This window comes from Tasmannia lanceolata, unplaced genomic scaffold (genome assembly GCF_043159265.1).
Source record: "Tasmannia lanceolata isolate RefF3 unplaced genomic scaffold, GAP_Taslan_0.1 ptg000029l, whole genome shotgun sequence".
Taxonomy (NCBI): domain Eukaryota; kingdom Viridiplantae; phylum Streptophyta; class Magnoliopsida; order Canellales; family Winteraceae; genus Tasmannia; species Tasmannia lanceolata.
The window spans coordinates 4,238,643-4,259,037 of record NW_027518706.1 but is presented as its reverse complement, the minus strand read 5'-3'; the positions used below and the strand labels follow the sequence as shown (position 1 = coordinate 4,259,037).

The 20,395-nt window shown below is 37.0% G+C and overlaps 1 protein-coding gene across 2 annotated transcripts; it reads right to left on the bottom strand.

Annotated features, from left to right (window-relative positions):
* Positions 1-591: 591 nt before the first annotated feature.
* Positions 592-19,505, bottom strand: LOC143859223 (histone deacetylase 19-like). 2 transcript variants are annotated; one of them, XM_077369918.1, is made up of 9 exons: positions 19,440-19,492; positions 16,440-16,513; positions 15,110-15,646; positions 9,266-9,706; positions 7,832-8,062; positions 3,351-3,442; positions 3,195-3,267; positions 1,223-1,294; positions 592-992 (listed from the first exon to the last, which is right to left on the bottom strand). In XM_077369918.1, exons 3-9 carry the CDS (start codon positions 15,635-15,637, stop codon positions 906-908), a joined length of 1,524 nt encoding a protein of 507 aa, XP_077226033.1. In that variant the 5' UTR covers positions 15,638-15,646; positions 16,440-16,513; positions 19,440-19,492; the 3' UTR covers positions 592-905. The 2 variants fall into 2 exon arrangements, with proteins under 2 accessions (XP_077226033.1, XP_077226032.1); XM_077369917.1 differs by lacking the exon at positions 16,440-16,513 and having other exon boundaries at positions 19,440-19,505.
* Positions 19,506-20,395: the final 890 nt, after the last annotated feature.

Sequence of the window (20,395 nt, the reverse complement as noted above, 5' to 3'; positions counted from 1 at the left end):
CCTTTCGAGGTTGCTTAATTTACCCTACTTGCCTAATCACTGAACAGTTTTCAGGGCATTTAATTGAAATGCACGTGTGCTCGGTACATGTTAGTAGGTCGAAAATCCGAAAATATAAAAAGCTAATCCAATTCTCATTCTCAAGTAATTAAAATCATACCAAACCTTCCCCCAGGTATTACCAACATAGATTTACTAGAATCATTCTTTGATTTACTAGAAATCTTGTTTTTAAAAGTGGGATTCCAAATACACAACTAATTTACCACTAATGACAATTCTAAAGTTTATATAAGAAACTTTAGAATTCATAGCCTGAATCTGGATCCTGTCCGATTACAACAATAAGAAACTTGAAATTAATCTGGACAGGCACGGATCACCATGATATTCGTCATTGATTTTTACAGCATTTTATCCAATGGTAAGATCATAATCAAACTGATAGTTGAACGGCCAGGATTCCATACCATTTATCACCTAGAGTCAACAAATATAAAGAAGAAAATGAGTGGTTCACTCTGTGCAATCCCTTTCTCAATTGGCAAAGTGCATGAAATTTTCCCTGGAAAAAAAAAAAACTAGCAGAGCTATCTAATCTTGAATTTCATCTATATCAAATGGTAAATACAACAGTGTTTACAAGCATTGATATGGGAGAAAGCCCAAAATAAGCAACTCTGCCCATTCATTGTTACAGTAACTTTTCTGCTTCTCATTTTCAAAATGGCAGCAATTTTAGGAAAAAAGATGCTTTTGTTTCTACTGTTAAATGATGGATATGAAGGCGAAAAGAAACGAAAATATAAAAGGCTATACTGCCAAAACAGCCAATAAAATTTACAGATTGATGAAAATTGAAAAGTCAATAAGGTGTCGGCATGAGACGCATCTCAAGATTTAGATTATTGATCGGACGGCTTGTTTGAGTTGTCTTGTTCGAGTTTTATGCTGCTCTGTTCATCAATTGACATCAAACCCACATCTAATGCCTGAAAGCATGAAGAGAAAGTTAGCATTTGTGTTTGTGTGTGCAGGCGCACTATGTCACAAATATCGTTCTCGAGAAATGTTCTCGGGAATTTCTCGGCGAGGGAAAGTCTCTGGATATTTTTTTTTTTTCGGGTTTACATTGGGAAAAACAATAAAAATAAAATTATTTAAAAAAATGTATAAAAATTTAAAGCTACCCAATATCAGATAGGTGTGTGTTGAGCTTCACCTTTGGGCATGAGATCTCCTCTGCTACTATGTCCATGATATTGACAGGCTCTGCAACTCCATTCTGATGTTCCTAGAGGAAGAAGAAATAGAGTCAAAATAACAGAATTCGATTGCACTCAGGTCGGAAAATAGGCTTACCCAACAAATAAAGCTACCCAATTTTATTTTTTTTGAAAATGGTAGCCAATAAGCTACCCAATTATTATTGTAAGGATTATGTTCATATTTTACGTTTGGAGTTTGTATATTTGGTCAAGAAATTTGCGCCGCATTTGGCAACCATTCTCTACATGATTCCATTCATTCCAGAGTGACCTTCACAAAATTCCGCAACAATGCACTCGAGTAACAAAATTTAAGGTCACATATATTTACCAAACAACTTTCTCTACTCCTTTCCATTCTCTGGAGTTGTAGAAGCACGGAATTGCTCTGGAGAATGGTTACCCAACACAACCTTATTGTTTAAATGTGTTGGATTCCACCAGAGGCCAGAAAGAAATAATTGAATAACCTTGCTCTTCGATTTAATTATCAAAGTCTAGTACCTTAATTATCGTGCTTTGTTCCATATTTAGCCATTATGTTTGGAAAGAATCCAACCCATCCAAAACCGTGAAGGCATGTTGCCTTTTTACCATAACAAATAAAGAACGTTACCATCTTTAAATTGGCACATGCCAATACTTTCCAAAAGAATGGGCGTGATAACGTCCATTTTTAACCTCCACAAATGGAAGGGTTAGGATGATCCTATGAAGCTGATTTTTTGGGCACACCCTATCTATATGAGGACCTATCAAATGAATGCTTTGGATCATCCAAACAATATGGGCCCCCTATGTTTGTGAGCTCTAGCTCATATAAGCTATTCGCAAATTTCCAAATAATTTTCGTATTGAATTACTCTAGAATATATAGTCAGTAACTATGTTCACACAAATACAGTTCTCATCATCCCTTATGGAAGAAACCTCAAATCAACTCCTTCACCTTGGATACTTACTAAACAATGTAGGCCTCAATTCCATACTACCAATGCAAGGAAATTTGGAGATCACATACTACGCTCAACAAGTATGTATTATTGAATTCAATAATTAAGTGAAGCATTTTCAAATAGTAAATGCATAGTACTTTCGTATTATTGAATTAACTAATTTAGTTAAGCATTTTCAAATAGTTAATGCATAAGATTCTTTGCTTAGTGCTTAGTTTCGAATCCCTCCTCACCCACAAGGGCCACAAACAGCCCAAAAGGGGAGGGCATTTCCTTTAACTATGGGGGTAGGAATATCATGATCGGGATAGAGGACCCAAAGCTATGGAACCTGGGTGTGGGTCTTTTGTCGAAATGGAACCTTCATTAAAAATAGTATGCCTGGTCCGAACTCTAACCTGAGAAGTATAGAATCAGCAATGAAAAGATAGAAAAACTGTAAATGGCGTGTGGGTATCATCTAAACCAAGTTATACCATCAACAATCAACCAAGGTATAGCTGAGATACTGTCTGTCCGTTTCAAACATTAACATATGCCATTCTCAAACCTAATATCAGGGTGCACACCTTTCGATAAAGTGCCCTCAATTTCAATACAAATGCATTTAGATGAAAGGAAACAAAATCTCTGAAGTCCTTGGAAATGAGGTTTTCACCATTTGACAGAATGATTTTTTATCAAAAATCCCTCAAAAGATTTTCCAAGTTCCAACGAAATAAAAAACCCAATCCAGCTAGTATCCGTAGCCTAATTAGCACCATAACTGGTTACCAAAAGAAAAAATTGTTAAAAAAATAATTTCTATAGATTTTTCAACCAAACAGCAAAATTTAAAAGTCCAGGAAACAGAAGAATGGAAACCAAACAACAGACAAAAACTTCTACTTCGTAAGATAAAACTTGGACTAAGAAATATTAGTGAGTTGGCTTAATTGGATGTGTAAAAACAGAAAGTACCAAAATTTACCTGATCTTTGACCATAGATTCGATAATCTGTTTCTGCATTCTTATCTCCTGGATGTTGCTCAATATACGCTTACTGTAGTGTAACCAGATGTGATAATCAACGGCCTGTTGAATAAGTGAAAATTGTGAAAGAAAAAGAAGAGAAAAAAGAAGTACCGCAATGCATCATCTGATTGCTTAGGATTATCAATTTCCATGTCAGAATTAGGATCCCATCTCTCATCTCCATCCTCTTGATCATCATCCGCCTGGATATTCAATAAATTAAACAGCTGGGTTTTATCATTCTAGCAACTATCGCACAAAAACATTACTCGTAAAAAAATAGGAGACTGGTTTTAACAGATACATTATTAAGACTTTGAATAAATGAGAAAATGATATCCACACTCCCTTGTGTTAAAAGCTTCTCTAGTTAGATGCCATAGATTAATATAACTTGCTATTCCTTTTCTTTTTCAATAACAAAATGGCATTCCCTTGTGTCAGAAAGCATGGAACATACAGTCAAAATGTGATAGTTTGTAGGAGTGATTGTTATAAATAAAATCATCTATATGGTCGGTAGCATCACACGTATAAAATTTATGAAGACGATCACAATCGATTTTCCAAATGCAACCTGCATCATGATTTTCCCCATTGGGTGAAAGAACTCGAGCCATCTAATAAACTGCCACAAAATGTGTTTATTTTACCCTGTTTTACAACGCTGTAAAAAACAATAACTTTTCACTTCCAAAAGGGATGATAAACAGTGCTTCTATCTTGTGTAAATACTAATCTATCCCCAGAGAAAGCACGAGAAACAACTGTGATCTCATGGTGGCAAAATTGGGCAAAAATGCAAGTTATTGATTAATTTTCTCAACAAGATCTTTTAAAAAAAAAGACCATAAGACCAAAAGAATTTTCAAACATTCTTGATCTTTTCAAATTTTCGTGAATTATTCAAAGAATCATAGCCTAAATTGGATATATTTACAATAAAAACAGCTGGGTTTGCCCAATTAATGAAAGCCTAAATAAAAAAATCAAACTCCCTCCCTAAAATCTCTCATCAGTAAATTCACACTAAAAGGCTATCTTATCTGGCGCTTAATTTAAATTGAGTATAAATGTATAGTATGTAGTTATGTACTATGCTCTACAAAACCAACCTAATAAACCGATTTGTTAAAATAACTATCTACCAAATTTAAGAGGACTAGTTTTGACCGTCCATTCCAAGGGCACTGATTGGAGTGGGTTGTGATCGTCCAATAAGAATAACCGTTTAAGCCTAAACAACCGATAATATAAGATAAAGTTTTTTTTTTTTGATGGGTAAGCTGGGGTTAGGCAGACCCCTACCAGATATATTGAAGAAACAAGAAAGATACAGCAGAAGAAAGCAGAGAACACCCCCTATCACATATGAAGGGGAAACAAACAAAAGTAAAGATGCTCCATGGAACAGGAGCCAAACTAAACAAAAGGCCTGCACCAAGAGGAAAACCAACAACAAAAAATAACAACAAACAACAGCAAAAGGGCCAAGCCCATTAAAACAAGAGATCAGAACCCAACAGACCCAAGAGACCATAGAAAGATCCTATGATTGCTTGGGTATGAAGGGGAGCCTGCAAGAAGTAGATGCTAAGAAGAGAAGGGAGGGAGACTTTGTCTTTCTTTTTTGAACTAATTGCGAAGCTCCTTGATCAGAGTTCATGCCAGGGTTCTCGGACCTCTCGGATGAGTGAGTCTCAAGAGCTTGAGAGAAATCTTCGATGTTGGAGGGGATGTGATCCGAATCTTGAAGAGCTGAAAATTTGTTATTGTGGATCCTAATTTGGGAAGCAGGTGATCTGACTTCGTTTTCCTTCTGTTTAGAAGGAACTCTGCTGACTATTTGGGGCTTCTTCTGAACGTAATCAGCATCCTTAGAGATTTGAGGATGTGCCGTGCTTTGATTTGGAACATTGGTAACCACCTCATCAGGAACAATGCTAGGTTTCTTAACAACCCATTGTTGCTTTATGATCTGACTAGCCTGAGGGCAACTCTGAGGGCACTTATCAGTAGAATGGGTGAAATCTTGGCAATGGTTGCAAGGATTGGGCTTCCACTCGTACTCAACTATCTGAGTTTCATCTCCTGTGGGGGTCTGGAAATGGATGACATCTGGGAGAGGCAAGGCGGCAGACACTTCAACACAGATTCTGGCATATTTTAGCCTTGAGGCCTCCGCTGTTTGTGTATCCATATATAATGGTTTGCCAATGATGCTAGCTAATTTACCCAATCCAGTAGGAGTCCAGTATTTGAGATGCAGAGCCGGGAGTTTTATCCCGATTGGAATAGAAGAAAGCTTCAGTTTCTCAAGGGCGCATCCCGGGGACCATTTTTGCAATATCGAGCTCTCCCTCCATATGTTGTGGAAGTTTCCGACTTTTGTGCAATCCTCCTCCAAGTTGAATTTGAATAGGTAGAAACTGTTAGAGAGGGCAATGAGTTCGAAATCTCCTTTTAATTGCCATATTCTTGAGAGATGATTCTTTAGAGCTATGTAATATGGCCTGCGTCCCAAGAAATACCCAAGGAGGCAGTTATCCCATTTGGCTTTAGCTTCATTGAAGTCTCCTTCCCTGAAAGCAGCCTTTTGAACTCCATCTTCAGAAGTAACAGGGGGGAAGAAGGGGAGTGAGGTCTCTACAGATTTGGAAGGACTCTGGCCAAATAAGCTCTCTCCATTTCCCATGGGTAAGATCTTGCGCTGGGAAGTTGAGGGGAGGGGAAGAGGTGGGAAGATTTGAAAGCTGAGGGGAAGAGGATCCATTTCCTCGATCAGCAGAGGAAGAGAGGGGGGCCCTAGATGGGGATGGACTCTCAAAGGTCTTTGATGGATCCACAGCAAGAGGGAGACAATTGTGTCTGTTTTTTTCATTTGAATCTGTGCAGGCAATGGGTGAACTCCTAGATTTTTCAGGGAAACAACCTTCGATATCCAAGGTGACAAATGGTGGGCCTGTCTGATGTCCTTCCCTCTTCTTTGGGTCAAAAGATTTGATTTTAAAATCACAAGGGCGGGAAGACTCTGTAGCTGAGTCATCGAAAGGACGGTCTTGGATGACAGCACAATAGATCTGTCAGAATTCAGCTGTTCTGCAGATTTCAGGGGAATGCTAACAGGGTCTGGTGAGCTACGATTGAGACTTCATATCAGACAAAGAGTGCTTTTTAAAGAAGGGAGTTGATTTTGGAGAGAGAGGTCTCCCTGGGCAATAGAAAACAAGGACGATGCCTTTAATGCATGCTGATTTGTCAGGGGAGACAATTGGCTAAAAGGAAGAGAAATTTCAGAAGCATTTAATGAGACAGGGGCGCTTCCTGGGCTCAATAACGGTGATTCAAAGGATGACCAGGTTAAAGGGAAGTTTTTCCTCAATATTTGAGAGAATCCTATCTGAAACTCTGCACCATTATCAGCAGCACTCAATGCTAAATCCCTTTTAGCACTATCAGGTGAAAGAATGGAAGTCTTTGGAGAGGTTTGTAGCACCAAACGGGGAAAACCAGTCTCATCAAGGATCGAGGTGGTAATGGTTTCCTCAGAATTGGGTTTTTCACCAAGATGAGCAGTATCTGAGTCTGAAAGGTGGTATTCGTCGAAGGAGGTATTCAGATAATGAATTCTTGAATTTAGAAGATCAAAAACATCCTCTTCATCGTCAATCCTATACTTGATGAGAGCTTTGGACTTTTTCTTGGGCGGCTTCTTTTTTTTACATGCTGACCTGCTCCCCGAAAGAGAAGAGTTGATGTCATTGTCTATGAGCTTCAAGTATTTCATTTTCTCTTTCACTGAGACTTGGGGTTGATTGAGGTCTCCATTGGATATAAGTTCTCTGATCTTCATCAATTTTCTCATTTGGAGATGGGGTTGCATCGATTTTGGGTTTTATCAGTTCACCTCATGAATATTCTACATTGAGAATTCAGACACCGATGGGTTCATGCATATCAAGTGCCTGATTATTGCTCTATAATTTAATATACTTATATCCGAGCAATGATAGACTGAAGGGCACCCCTGCAAAAACCAGTTACAAGGGCGCCCTCATTGTTCCATAGCAAGCAAAATCAGTTATGATTACAGTTGTTAATGTCATATCCCTATTTTTTTAGTCCCCTGATATATGCACTTTCTGGCTATGGAACAATGAGGGAGCCCTTGTAACTGGTTTTTTGCAAGGGCGCCCTTCAGTCTATCATTCCTCCTTATATCCATATCTATTAACTTGCAACCATGTGCTACAATTATTGCTTAAAGATAATATTACAAAAGTTGTGTCCTATATTTCTTTATTTCATATTTTCAAATTTTCTGAATTTTCAGATAAATACCTGAATATTTGAGCAATTGACCCACCAAATTTTTGCCAAACCAACTTTATACTTATCAAATTTTGAAGGGGTACTTCACTGTTAACAGTAAGCAAACTTAATGCCATAGATGAAAGGAATAAATTATGAGATGCAAAATCCTTTATAACGAATTAATAATAGATACAGTGTAATTCCGAAAAGAAAAGTAACAATACCAGATGTAATGTTCAAAAGAAAAAAGAAAAAAAAAATCAGATGCAGCATCATACCTCTGGAAGCTCAGTATCAGGAGGCCGTTCCTGAAATGGGACGCTAGGTGCATGTTGGAGCTTTGAAAGATTATCAAGCAGCTTTGCTCGTATATCTTCCAATAACTGGCGCGAGTTTTTATTCTCCATGTTACTTGGAGCAACATGAAGAGTATAGTCCGGACCAAAATATTCATAATATTCATTATGTGGCATCTTGTCATCAACTTCTACGCCAAGTGCAACTCCTGTCTGTAAGAAAAAAAAAAGATGGTAATATTTAATATGTGTTTGAATGTAATAATTGCAAGTAATTCAAAATGCAAAAGAATACCAAAAAAACATGTCAAGTACACTAACAGGATCACTAACAAATCTATATCATGTTTCAATGAAAACAAACATAAATTTGTTAAGATCTGCTATTCAAACTTTTTCTTATTTATAGCCACGTGACTACATGGCCTATCCAAGTGATGAGCAAGAAGTCATCAGATAAGCCTCAAAATGGGATGTTCATACTTTAAATTCATCCTTAAACATTATAAGTGATAGGACAAAAGGTATCTAAATTTTTTTCGAGTAGGCAATGTATTCACATGATGAAGCCACTAAATTATACAGGTATGACATTTAACAATCTAACATTTTAATTGTATGTAAGAAGAGTATCGTAATCCAGTATGTAAATTAAATAAAAAAGTAGTATCTCGTCTGATAAGAAGTCAAGATTGCAAGTTTATTTTGAACTTTTGAACAAAAATACAAAGTAGAGCACAAGTCTTTCATATTAAGTGTTTTCTACACTGTTCAAAAAGATGAATTTCTTTCCCGTTAAATGTTGACTGTTGCCATTTCCAGACCTGGTTATGATCATCTGGCTGGCAGCCTGGCACCATGTTGATCCCTTTCCTGTACAGACAGTAGCCCACCAGATCAACGGCCCCAAAATCTAATTGAGATCTGATAATGAACTCGGGGAAGCCAAGAAAATTTAAGGGGACAGTTTTGGAAAAAGAGATGTCTGCATCTCACAAAGTTAGAATCATAGTAATTGCACTACAAGTATTAAGGGTAATTAGATTATTTCATAAAAAAGGAAACTTTAGTTTAAGTAAAGTCTACGCCACAAATATCTCCAATATTTTCAAAATATCGTGTTTTTATCACGACATTTTGTTAAAACGACAAAATCCCGAAATAATCCCGAGAATTTAAAGATATAGCAATATTTTCATTTTTATCATAAAATATCACAATAATATCTTATCCTGATATTTTATGACATTTTTATCTTGTAATTTTTGTTAAATTTTTATATATTTTTTAATTATTTTTATTTTATCGTTTTTCCCGATATAAACCTGAAAAAAAAAAAAAAAACTTAATATATCCCGAGATTTTCCCTTGCCGAGAAATTCCCAAGAAGGTTATTTGTGACATAGAATACAGTACCTCATAGCACCAACAACGAGCAACATTCCTAATGGTATAACCACCACCACCCAGCAGCAACAATGGCACATTGAATGATCTCATATATCTTACACACTCAGCATGGCCTTTGATGGAGAGGTTGAAACAACCCAACCTGTCCCCAGATAAGGAGTCAGCCCCACACTGGAGGACAACGGCACCAGGCCGGAAAACTTCCATTACTTTCTCAATGATAGGTTTGAATAAAGACTGGTAACTCTCATCATCAATTCCATCATCGAGGGGGACATTCAGAGAGTAATATTTTCCCTTGGCATGTCCAATGTCACGTATGTCACCTGTACCAGGAAAATAATCTCCAAACTTATGGAATGACACAGTCATGACCCTGTCAGTGGTGTAGAAAGCCTCTTCTACGCCATCTCCGTGGTGAATATCAATGTCCACATAGAGTACACGCTGCCACATGACCATGAAGAAACATCTGAGCAAAATACAAAAATGGTAATATAATATAACTATTGGGTACATATTTAAACATACTATGCTAAAAAAACATGGGCACTTTTGTAAAATCGAATAAACAGACGAAGCCTCATGATTTAAGCTGAATCAAGTAGAATAACATTTATGATCCAATTTGAATACTATAAAAGAAAGCAAGTATATGAAATGTACAGAAAAGAGAATGCTAGAATATGGTTGATTGGGCAATAGTATCTATATTGAAGCTTTTTTTATTCTAATATTTTTGCAAAGTCGTTAAAAGTATTTTGATTTATTATCAAAATTACGATTGTAAAAAGAAAAGCAGGAAATATAAATGGAGGCCAAAGCAAGAAATATCTATCCAACAAATACGCAAATGAGGAAGGCATGCAATGACTTTGGAAACATAAGGAAACAACACATAAACACATGCAAAGGATGGTACGCGATTGAAACCATCAAGTAATAATATGCTCTGATAACAAAGGGCTGGGAGAATATAAGATTGTGAATGAAACACCCCCTAGAGTGAGTTTCACTCATTTAGATGATGATTGCTTCAAGAAAAGCAAAGATGGTTCAAATGTTAAGAAAAATATTTCTCAAACAGTGAGGAAAGAATTCTAAATCAACCGCCAAGTTGGTTCCTAAGAATCAGGTTTCCAGTCTAGGATATCATTTTCACTCAAGTATGGTCGAAGTTTGCACCTTGCACACAACATCACTTGCAACAGTTCTCATTGTTTTCATTTTTCTATTCAATAACTTTCTATATTAAAATGTGGAAAAAGCATTAAGGACTAGGATCCTGGCCAAGTGGAATTAAAACAAATAATTGTTACCAAAGAGAAATTGCCAAGCCCTACCTCCTAACAACAAATGTGATTTTAGGCTTCTAGCTACACCCTCTTTAACAAGGATATCCACTTCATAGCATCTATATTGCAGAATTTTGGAAATGCTGATAATGTCCAACATGCAATAAGAGATTTAAAAGCCTCTGAAAAATTCTTTTCTTGTTAACTATGTGGTTGACAAGGAAATAACAAGATTCCAGAATTTTAACCAGATATATTTGTGGAACATAGGCGACTTATATACACCGTTACAGAGTGCATACAAGATGTATGGAAGAGACTTAATCACCTTGTACGGATGCAATAGTCAAGGTTTCAGGTTACGATTTCTGTATGCGTTTCGTTCGTGATGGAAATAGAAATATGTCATTTTCGGAAGGATATTTTGGTGGAAATCCTGAAAAATTACAGGTAACATATGGAAATATATGCAAATGATGGATATTTATGATGAAATTTCAAGAAGTGGTAGAATAAGCACAGATGCACATTCAAAAATCATCACATAAACAACAAAAAAATTACCCATTGTTTAACATCAAACACCAACTGACATGCGCTGTCGTGGATGTTTGATAATTAAATACATAGCACATTTCACATATAATTCATATAAATATTTATCCATAATGCATACACCACATTTCTCATGCAATTCATATAAATATGATATATCAGCATAGTATAATACTAATACACTTACAGTTTTCATTTCGCTATGCATTTCGGTTTCAGTAGGGATGGAAACGGAAACATTTCAGTCATTTCATATCAGTTTCACTGGAAATTTAAAACTATGAAAATAGTTAGTTGGATAAAACTTGATAGAAAAATGATTTCATGTCCTACTAATACACCAAGGTTTCAGGTTTCTATTTTGGTATGCGTGTCAATCGTAATGGAAATGGAAACATAGTTTTGGATGGAAATTTTGGTTAAAATCTTGCAAAATCATAGAAATGCATGTAAACATATGCAAATGTTGGACATCCAAGATGAAACTTCAGGAAGTGCTGGAATAAGCACAAATACACGCTCAAAATTATCATAGCAATAAAAAAAACTTGCCCATAATGATTTAACAGCATCGAACATCTAGTAGCATGCACTGTCACGCATGTTTGATAATTTAGTACATATCACATTTCACATGTAATTCATATAAATATTTATACATAATAAATATACAATATTTCACATGCAATTCATATAAATATAATTATGTAATGCATACTGATATACCACAAATATAAATACGGTTTTGGTTTTGGTGGAGATAGAAACAAAAACATTCCGGTAGTTTCGTGTCAGTTTTGATGAAAATTTAAAAAACATGCAATACATAAGGGCACAATTCTGATTTGTTTTAAGTCAAGTTTATAAAAAGAGAGGAGAATCAAGAGAAAAGCCGTGAGATTTGACTTGAACTACACACCTATAAATATTTATACATAATAAATATACCACATTTCGCACGCACGCACGCACACAAAGGCACAATTCTGATTTGTTTCAAGTCAAGTTTATAAAAGGAGAGAAGAGAATCAAGAGATAAGACATGAGATTTGACATGAACTACACACCTATAAATATTTATACATAATAAATATACCACATTTCACACGCAATTCGCACCCACCCACGATAGAAGCACGAAGCGGGTGCGGGGGCGTGGGCACGTGGGGGTCTAGAAGTGTCGCGTTGATGTAATATTTTCATCACATGTCTTTCAAAATTCAACTCAACTCAACAAAGCCTTTGTCCCAAACTAGTTGGGGTCGGCTAAATGAATCCTTTAGAAAAAATTCATGAAGAAGGTAAAAGGAATCTACCCGGCTCTAATACTGGTTCTAGTCGGGTTCTTCTACGTGGATCATTTTCTTCCATTCTATCCTATCCAAGGTCATGTTCTCTGTTATGTTCCTAGCTATCAAGTCTTTCCTCATTGTTTCTACCCAAGTTGTTTTCGGTCTGCCCCCTACCTCTTTTTACGCCATCAATTTGGCACGAGTCGCCTCTTCTCACCGGGGCATCCAAAGGCCTACATTGGATCCACAAGTCTACATTGGAGTCCCCTCAGAGTTACCAGATGCATGTGGTTTACGGGTGATTGCGTGCATCCATAGGAATTAGTCCCACCCTAAAAATGGGGTGGGGATACCCTATGTCATAAAAAAAGTAGTAATTTCTAACCTTCTTCATTTTCATGCCCTATTTCCTCATGCGTTCTAAAGATTTGCCTTTGTGCTTGCTCCAATGAAGTACTTTAAACAATTGGAGGAGTTTGATGCAAGTAAGTTGGTGAGAGGGTTACTAACGGAGTAATAGAAGCTTGTTGGGAGCGGTTTCCATATCTTCGGGATCGTGCTCCCTGGAAGCTCCTTCCTAAGGAGCGCCAAATCGATGTTCCGACTCAGGAGCGGCACCCCAAGAGAAGATTCCTGCTTCTAAGACACACACACATATAATGCATACTGACATAGTATACCACTAATATACGTACGGTTTTGATTTCAGTGAGTTTCGGTGGAGATAGAAATGAAAACATTTTGGTAGTTTCATGTTGGTTTTGATGAAAATTTAAAAACATGCAATACATAAGGGCACAATTGTGATTTGACTTGAACTACACACCAAATTTCACATGTAATTCATATAAATAGTTATACATAATAAATATACCACATCTCACATGCAATTCATATATATATATATATATATATATATATATATATATATGTATATATATAATTATGTAATGCATACTGATATAGTATACCACTAATATACTTATGGTTTTCGTTTCGGTGTGCCTTTTCGGTGGAAAACGAAAACATTTCGGTAGTTTCGTGTCGGTTTTGATGAAAATTTTTAAAAAAATGCAATACATAAGGACACAATTCTGATTTGTTCAAGTCAAGTTTATAAAAAGAGATAAGAGACAAGTCGTGAGGTTTGACTTGAACACTTCTTCATTTTTGTGTGCAAGAACTTATTCTAACTTCTCTTCTTCTACCTCTCTCTTTGTTCATTTGGATTATGCACAAGTTTTTCAAGAATAATGTTTTGAAGGTGCATTAACTCGTTCATTTGAAGTATCAGAGAGGCCTTTAAAGTTGGAATGTTTCAAAGGTATAACTTCAAATCTATCGATTCATGATCCTTTGGGGCCTGTAGGGATTCCAAGGGGAACTGAGTAAGATGAATGAAGCTAAAATTTGGTGGAAGTAGTGAAATCATCCAAGGCGAATTAAGAGAGTCAACGCAGTATGGCAGATTATTGATTTTTCTACCTCATTAATCATGACTAATGGCAATCCTATTGGAGATTTATACGCTATTGATGAAGAATTCAAAGCTACTAGGAAAGGCATAAAGTTCTTGAAGAGTTATAAGACTAGCAAGTATGGATTGAAGGGGATTGTTCATTAGTGATTAAATAGCATAAAAACTATTTTGCAGTATTTCCTGATTAAACTAGAAGTTCTTCTTCTTTGGCTCATAAAAGAAACACCCTGCCAAATCGTGTATCTTTATGGTTAAAAGTTGTCATGGAGTTTTTTAAATGGATAGGTATTGTGTCTCCGTATCCCTCTTTCATTATTTGCTTTTCCCTCTATAAAAAATCTATTATCTTTTCAATATTGAGATTTGAGAACATAAATTATCATGAAAAATTGGAACATCTTTTAAAAAAAACATCAAACAAATCTCATATGGTAGTTGTAGCACAACATAAGCCCAGCTCTACTAATAAGGCCAATACCCATCCTTGAAGTATTGTTTGTATACAAAGAGGTCGACCACTCTTGTCAATGAGAAGAAATGACAATTAGGAGAACAAGAGATCATTCATTATACCATCAGATATGTACACAAAAAAGGAATTACAGGAAAATAACCAAAGCCTTCATTTAAATCTCCACAACCCCTTAGAGATGGCAGTTTCCAATGTTTGAGGACCAGAGGCATACAAATGGGCATCTAATACATCACTCGTTAACTTTTTTTTTTTTTTTTTAGTGGTACATCACTCATTAACTGTTGTCTACTACACATGTCTTTATCAATACTCAATACAATATACTCTAAAAAGTTTCTCTTACACTCAACATCTACCACAGCCATCACCTCCAGGAACCAATCAAAAGATTTTACATAAACCAAATGAATAAGAGTAAGCCAAATAAGAGAATTTAAAAGAATATGACGACATGCATGCTATTTTAATGGATATATAAATCATCTTTACAAACGCGTAGTAAATTATACCCATTTCCCTAGGGGTGCAACTTGGGTCGGGCTCAACCCTAACTCAACCCGACCCGATTTCAGGTTAGATTGGTTGGGTTAGGGTTGAGAGATTTAGATGCAGGTTGGGTTAGGGTTGAGGGAATTCTAACTCGGGTTGGGCTAGGGTTGGCCTCAACCCAATCCAACCCGACCCAAGTTGCACCCCTACATTTCCCTCACCAAATATTGAAACAGTGGCAACACATGAGCACAGGAAACCAACCTCATGTTTTTTGAGAAGTTCCAAAATCGCCAACACAATATCGTTCACGTAACAAAATCCAGAAGCTTCGCACTTCTTAGCATGATGGAGCCCACCAGCCCAATTGACAGCAATATCACAAAACTCATGGTTTAACTTCACAGCACCACCAACTGACCCACCGGCATAAGTCTGACAGAAAGAGAAAAGACCATCAAACACTGGGGAGTCTTCTCCAACATTGAACCTCTTTAATGCCCTTAATTGATCTTGTTGTGTTTCTGGAGTTATGCCCCTTAAAAAGGCCACATAATCGTCAGCATGGAATCGGCTGAGGTCTCTGTCCCTAGCAGGAAAGGGCTTTAGGACCTGCATTTGCTGGAGCAATCCATATTGGGCGAGAAGGGCGTGGGTCATTCGAACCCGATGTGGTTTCATTGGGTGACCCTGACCATAGTAGTAATTACCTACCTCAGGGTCATAGAAATAGCATAATTTCCTTTTCACTCCATCAGGACCTGACGGAAGAGAATTGCCACCAGTTTCCATCACTCAACCCTGTACAAATTTTTTTTTTTTGGAATGATATCAACCTTGTAGAATTCACAACGAAAATTAACAGAAACCATGTAACAGAAATCACATAAATAAACAAATCAAACTAGAAATTAGGCCAAAAACTATTAAACATTATGTCTTTACCAAGAGCTAAAACATAAAAAATTCTACAGATCAAGAACTGGAGATCACCTTACAAACATAACACTTTAATAATTAATGGCGAAAATTTGAACCATAACATAATGAAAGAGCTTGGACCAAGTGTAAAGGGCTATTAAATCCTAAACAACCAATGAAAAGCTGGTTTCAAAAAAAAAAAAAATAACACCAAAAGAAAACAAAAGGAACTAGTAACGGGACAAAAATCAGAAATTGCAGCAAAAATCAAACCAATATATCATGATCCTAATCTACAAAAAATAAGCCCTAGATTCATTGGTTACCATGAAAATGATAAAAGAAAATACAGTTGATTCTGAATAACACAGAGCGTAAATGCCAAAAAAAATCAAAATATGACAGAAGAGACAAATTAGACCCAAAGAAGCTTATGTGAAGAGCCAAAAATAAACCTACAAAATTTAAGAAAAGATTCAACTCTAACTTCATGCATGTTGGCCCAAGGGTTCAACAAGTTCTCTGCGACCCACATTTTGATGATTAACAAACTCAATTTGTCAAATAAAGATTATTTGCACTAATGTTTCTCAATATATGAGTGCTCTATGTTTAGTCCAAGGAAAGTGGCACCTTCAAGGAAGATCCAAAGTTAAGGTCAAAGTGGAATTACCCAAGATCAACGCCTAATCAATTCGTCGGGAGATCAAATGAAGCCGAGGCAACTCCCCGAAGAGATATCCAATACTGAAAATCCAGGGCAGAGTATTTCAATTTTAGAATGTATATGGCTTCTCAATTGAATTCCAAGTCAAAGGCACAAAATAGGGATAAAACTAAACAAAATGAACTTGAATTTGAGTAGTGAATGACCATGGTGGTGTCCAAAGAAGTTTGGGCCCATATGGCATTTCAATTAAGGAGTCAAAACTAAAGTTCCAAAGCCCATACAAAAAACAGTATGACAGTAACTCAAATTGGGAAACACTTACCTCCACGGGGCTCTGTGGGATCCCAAGGAGCTCCTGTTTAAACTAAATAAGAGCCTAACAGCTTATACGGAGCTCCGCGGGGAGCCTTTGTAGTTTGGCCTCTTGTGTGTGTGTGTGTGTGTGTGTGTGTGTAAACAGTCCTGCGCTCGAGCTCAGATAGCTTATTTGCACTCGAGTGCAGGAAACAAGGGTGGGCCCACATTTTTTGGGTGATCCTAAGCATTCATTTGAAAGGCCCCATCATGGATGGGGTGTGTACCAAAACTCAGCTCCATTAGATCATCTTAGGGCGTCCATTTGTGGGTGAGAAAATGGACAGATACTGTTTGTCCACAAATCTGCCCATTTTTTCACCCCACAAATGGACACCCTAAGATGATCCACTGGAGCTGATTTTTGATACACACCCCATACATGATGGGGCCTTTCAAATGAATGCTTAGGATCACCCAAAAAATGTGGGCCCACCATGTTTCCTGCACTCGAGTGCAGATAAGCTTATCTGCGCTGCGCTCGAGCTTAGGAACTATTTCCTCTCTCTCTCTCTCTCTCTCTCTCTCTCTCTCTCTCTCTCTCTCTCTCTGTGTGTGTGTGTGTGTGTGTGTGTGTGAAAATGGTTTCTGCGCTCGAGCGCAAATAAGCTTATCTGCACTCGAGCACAGAAACAGGGTTGGGGGGGGGGGGATCCAAACCATTCATTTGGAAGGCCCCATCATGGATCGGGGGTCTACCCAAAATCAGCTCCATTGGATCACCACAATATCTGTCCATTTTTTGCCCCACAAATGGACACCTTAAGGTGATCCAATGGAGCTGATTTTTGGTGGACACCCTATCCATGAAAGGGCCCATCAAATGAATGCTTTGGATCCCATAAAAAATGTGGCCCACGCTTGTTTCTGTGCTCGAGCGCAGAAACCATTTCCTCTCTCTCTCTCTCTCTCTCTCTATATATATATATATATATATATATATATATATATATATGAGGAAAGTGTTGGTGAGCTTAAGCTCACCAAACTTATGATGAGCTTAAGCGCCCCAATCACATGGGTCCCACATTTTCTGTGGTGATCCAAACCATTCATTTGCAAGGCCCTATCATAGATAGGGTGTATACCAAAAATCAGCTCCATAGGATCATCCTAACCCCTCCATTTGTGGAGGACAAAAATGGGCAGATTTGTGGACAAATAATGTCTGTCCATTTTGACCTCCACAAATGGATGGGTTAGGATGATCCTATGGAGCTGATTTTTGGTACACACCCCATCTATGTAAGGGCCTTTCAAATGAATGCTTTGGATCATCCTAACAAAGTAGGCCCCAATGTGATTGGGGCTTAAGCTCACCATAAGTTTGGTGAGCTTAAGCTCACCAACACTTTCCTCTATATATATATATATATATACCTCCCTCCCTCCCTCGTGCCCCAACTTGAAATTCTATTTGAGAGACCTTAGGATCGACGTGTAATCATTTGCTTGAGTGTAAGAAGGGTGTACTTCTATCATTCCAAAAAAAAGAAAAAGAAGAGTGTTCTTCATCTTTGTATCAGCCTTCAAGAGGCCAAATTGAGCAACCACAGGCTATACTGGACCAATGGATAGTCAATCATAATAATCGAGCAGTGACAAAGGTTCTTGTGCGGTGGAGAGATTTTTCCGAGTGAAGATGCCGCATGGGAGCTTTACCATTTCTCTTTAGCAGAAATATCCGGAGTTTATTAAGGGCAGGGGAATGTTACATATATGTTTTCCTTATTGAGATGATTTCCCTCATAACTAGATTTCCATATCGTTGTAGGTTTTTAATATGTGCAAGTTAGTGGTGTATGTAGGGTGGGTTAGTATCTAGTTATTACGTAGTGGGTATGTATTTTAGAGTTATGGGGTTAGTTATTGGTGATGTGTCTTGTAAGTGGGTAGATGGGTTTGTGATGTGGCATTCTCTTTTACTTGTATTTAAGTAGTTTTAATTTAATGAAATAAGGAGAAGAAGAGAAATTTACAGCAAACAAGGGGGAGTTTGTTTATGAGAGTCATGGTTCCTCTCGACTTGAGCCCTTAAGAGGTCCAGTTGCCTCGAATCAACCATCCCCTTCTCTATTCAATCATTTTTCTTTTCTTTATTTGAGTTACAGCCAATCAAGCACGTAACAGTTTCCATATTCTCTTTTTCCTATTCTGCTGATTTATGTTTCCTATTTTGCTCTCCCTATTTTCTATAAAATTTAGTGGTATTAGCACATTAGAGGCAGTCTATTCTTCTTCTTCATCTTTATTTTGTATTTTTATAGAACGGTCTTCTATCAAGATGAGAAGAATATTATCAGAATTCTAAATAAAACCCTAAATTGAACAAAATACTACAGCAATATCTCAATCCAATAAAACCAACTAAAGTTCAAATTAATCTCATAAGTAGTGTAAAAAACACATCAGGAATCATATAAATCTCAAGCAGTATCAAATCAAAATGCAAGAAATCAAAAAGAAAAAAAGAAAAAGTAGTTCGAATAAATGCATATCTAGACGTGAAATCCACGAGTAAATGAACAACGGATATCAAAATTACAAGGAGAAAACGCAAAATTTTACATACATAACAACGCTTGAAATTAATGAAAGAAAAATCAGGAAAAATGATGAAAATTAACGAAGAAATTATGTTTTTTGGACCTTTCGAGCGCTCAAACTCGTCGAGCTCTGAAGAAACGAATTTTGTTTTGTGGGAAGGAAATAAATTCTACGCCTGGTAAACTAAGGCATTTTAATATGGCAATTGATATTGGCAGAACCGTATTTTGATAATTGCACGAATTCATCTTGTCTTTTATTATTTAAACAGCTGCCTGTCAGGAGTTATTAGGGTTATTTATCAAAGAAAAAAGAGTGATTACAGTTGCCAAAAAACTGTCAGAAGTCAATTCAAAAAGAAAAGACAAGCTGGGTTTGTGCAGTTAATAAAATATATTAATAGCTTTCATTAGATTACTCATGTTTTGATGATTCCACTAACTTTCTTTTTAATTGTCTCCTGAGAGCTTTTTGGTAGGGCTGGCAATTTCACCCGAAAAAAGCGGGGATCCTCCCCGCCCCGCCCCGTTTTGGGGCGGGGATTCCCCGATTTGAGAGGGGTAAGGGATTTTAAAAATTCCCTGTGCGGGGAGGGAAGGGGAAGGGGATGGAGTTGTCCCCGCCCCGCCCCGTTAATCAATGCCATTTTTTTGTATATTTTTAAGTGTTTTTTTTTTTAGGAAAACTACTAGAAACTCTGTGGATCGGCTACAAGATTCCCCCAAACATAAACTTAGCTTGTCTTTTCCTTTTAATTAGCTTCTGAGAGCATTTTGGGAACTATAATAACCTTTTGACAGATGTTGAAATAATAAAGACAAGCTGAGTGTATGCAATTATCAAAAAATCGTAGTGCCAACATCGGTAGCCAAAATAAATTGCATTTTATTATTAAAAGTATGGTATGGCCCGCACCATACGCTGATCCAAATCATCCATTAGATGGGGCACACCCTAAATAGGTTGTGCCCCAAAAATCATTTCCATAGGTTGATCCTAACCCTCCGATCTATAGAGGAATATGATCATTCAGTACCTCTACAGATCGGAGGGTTAGG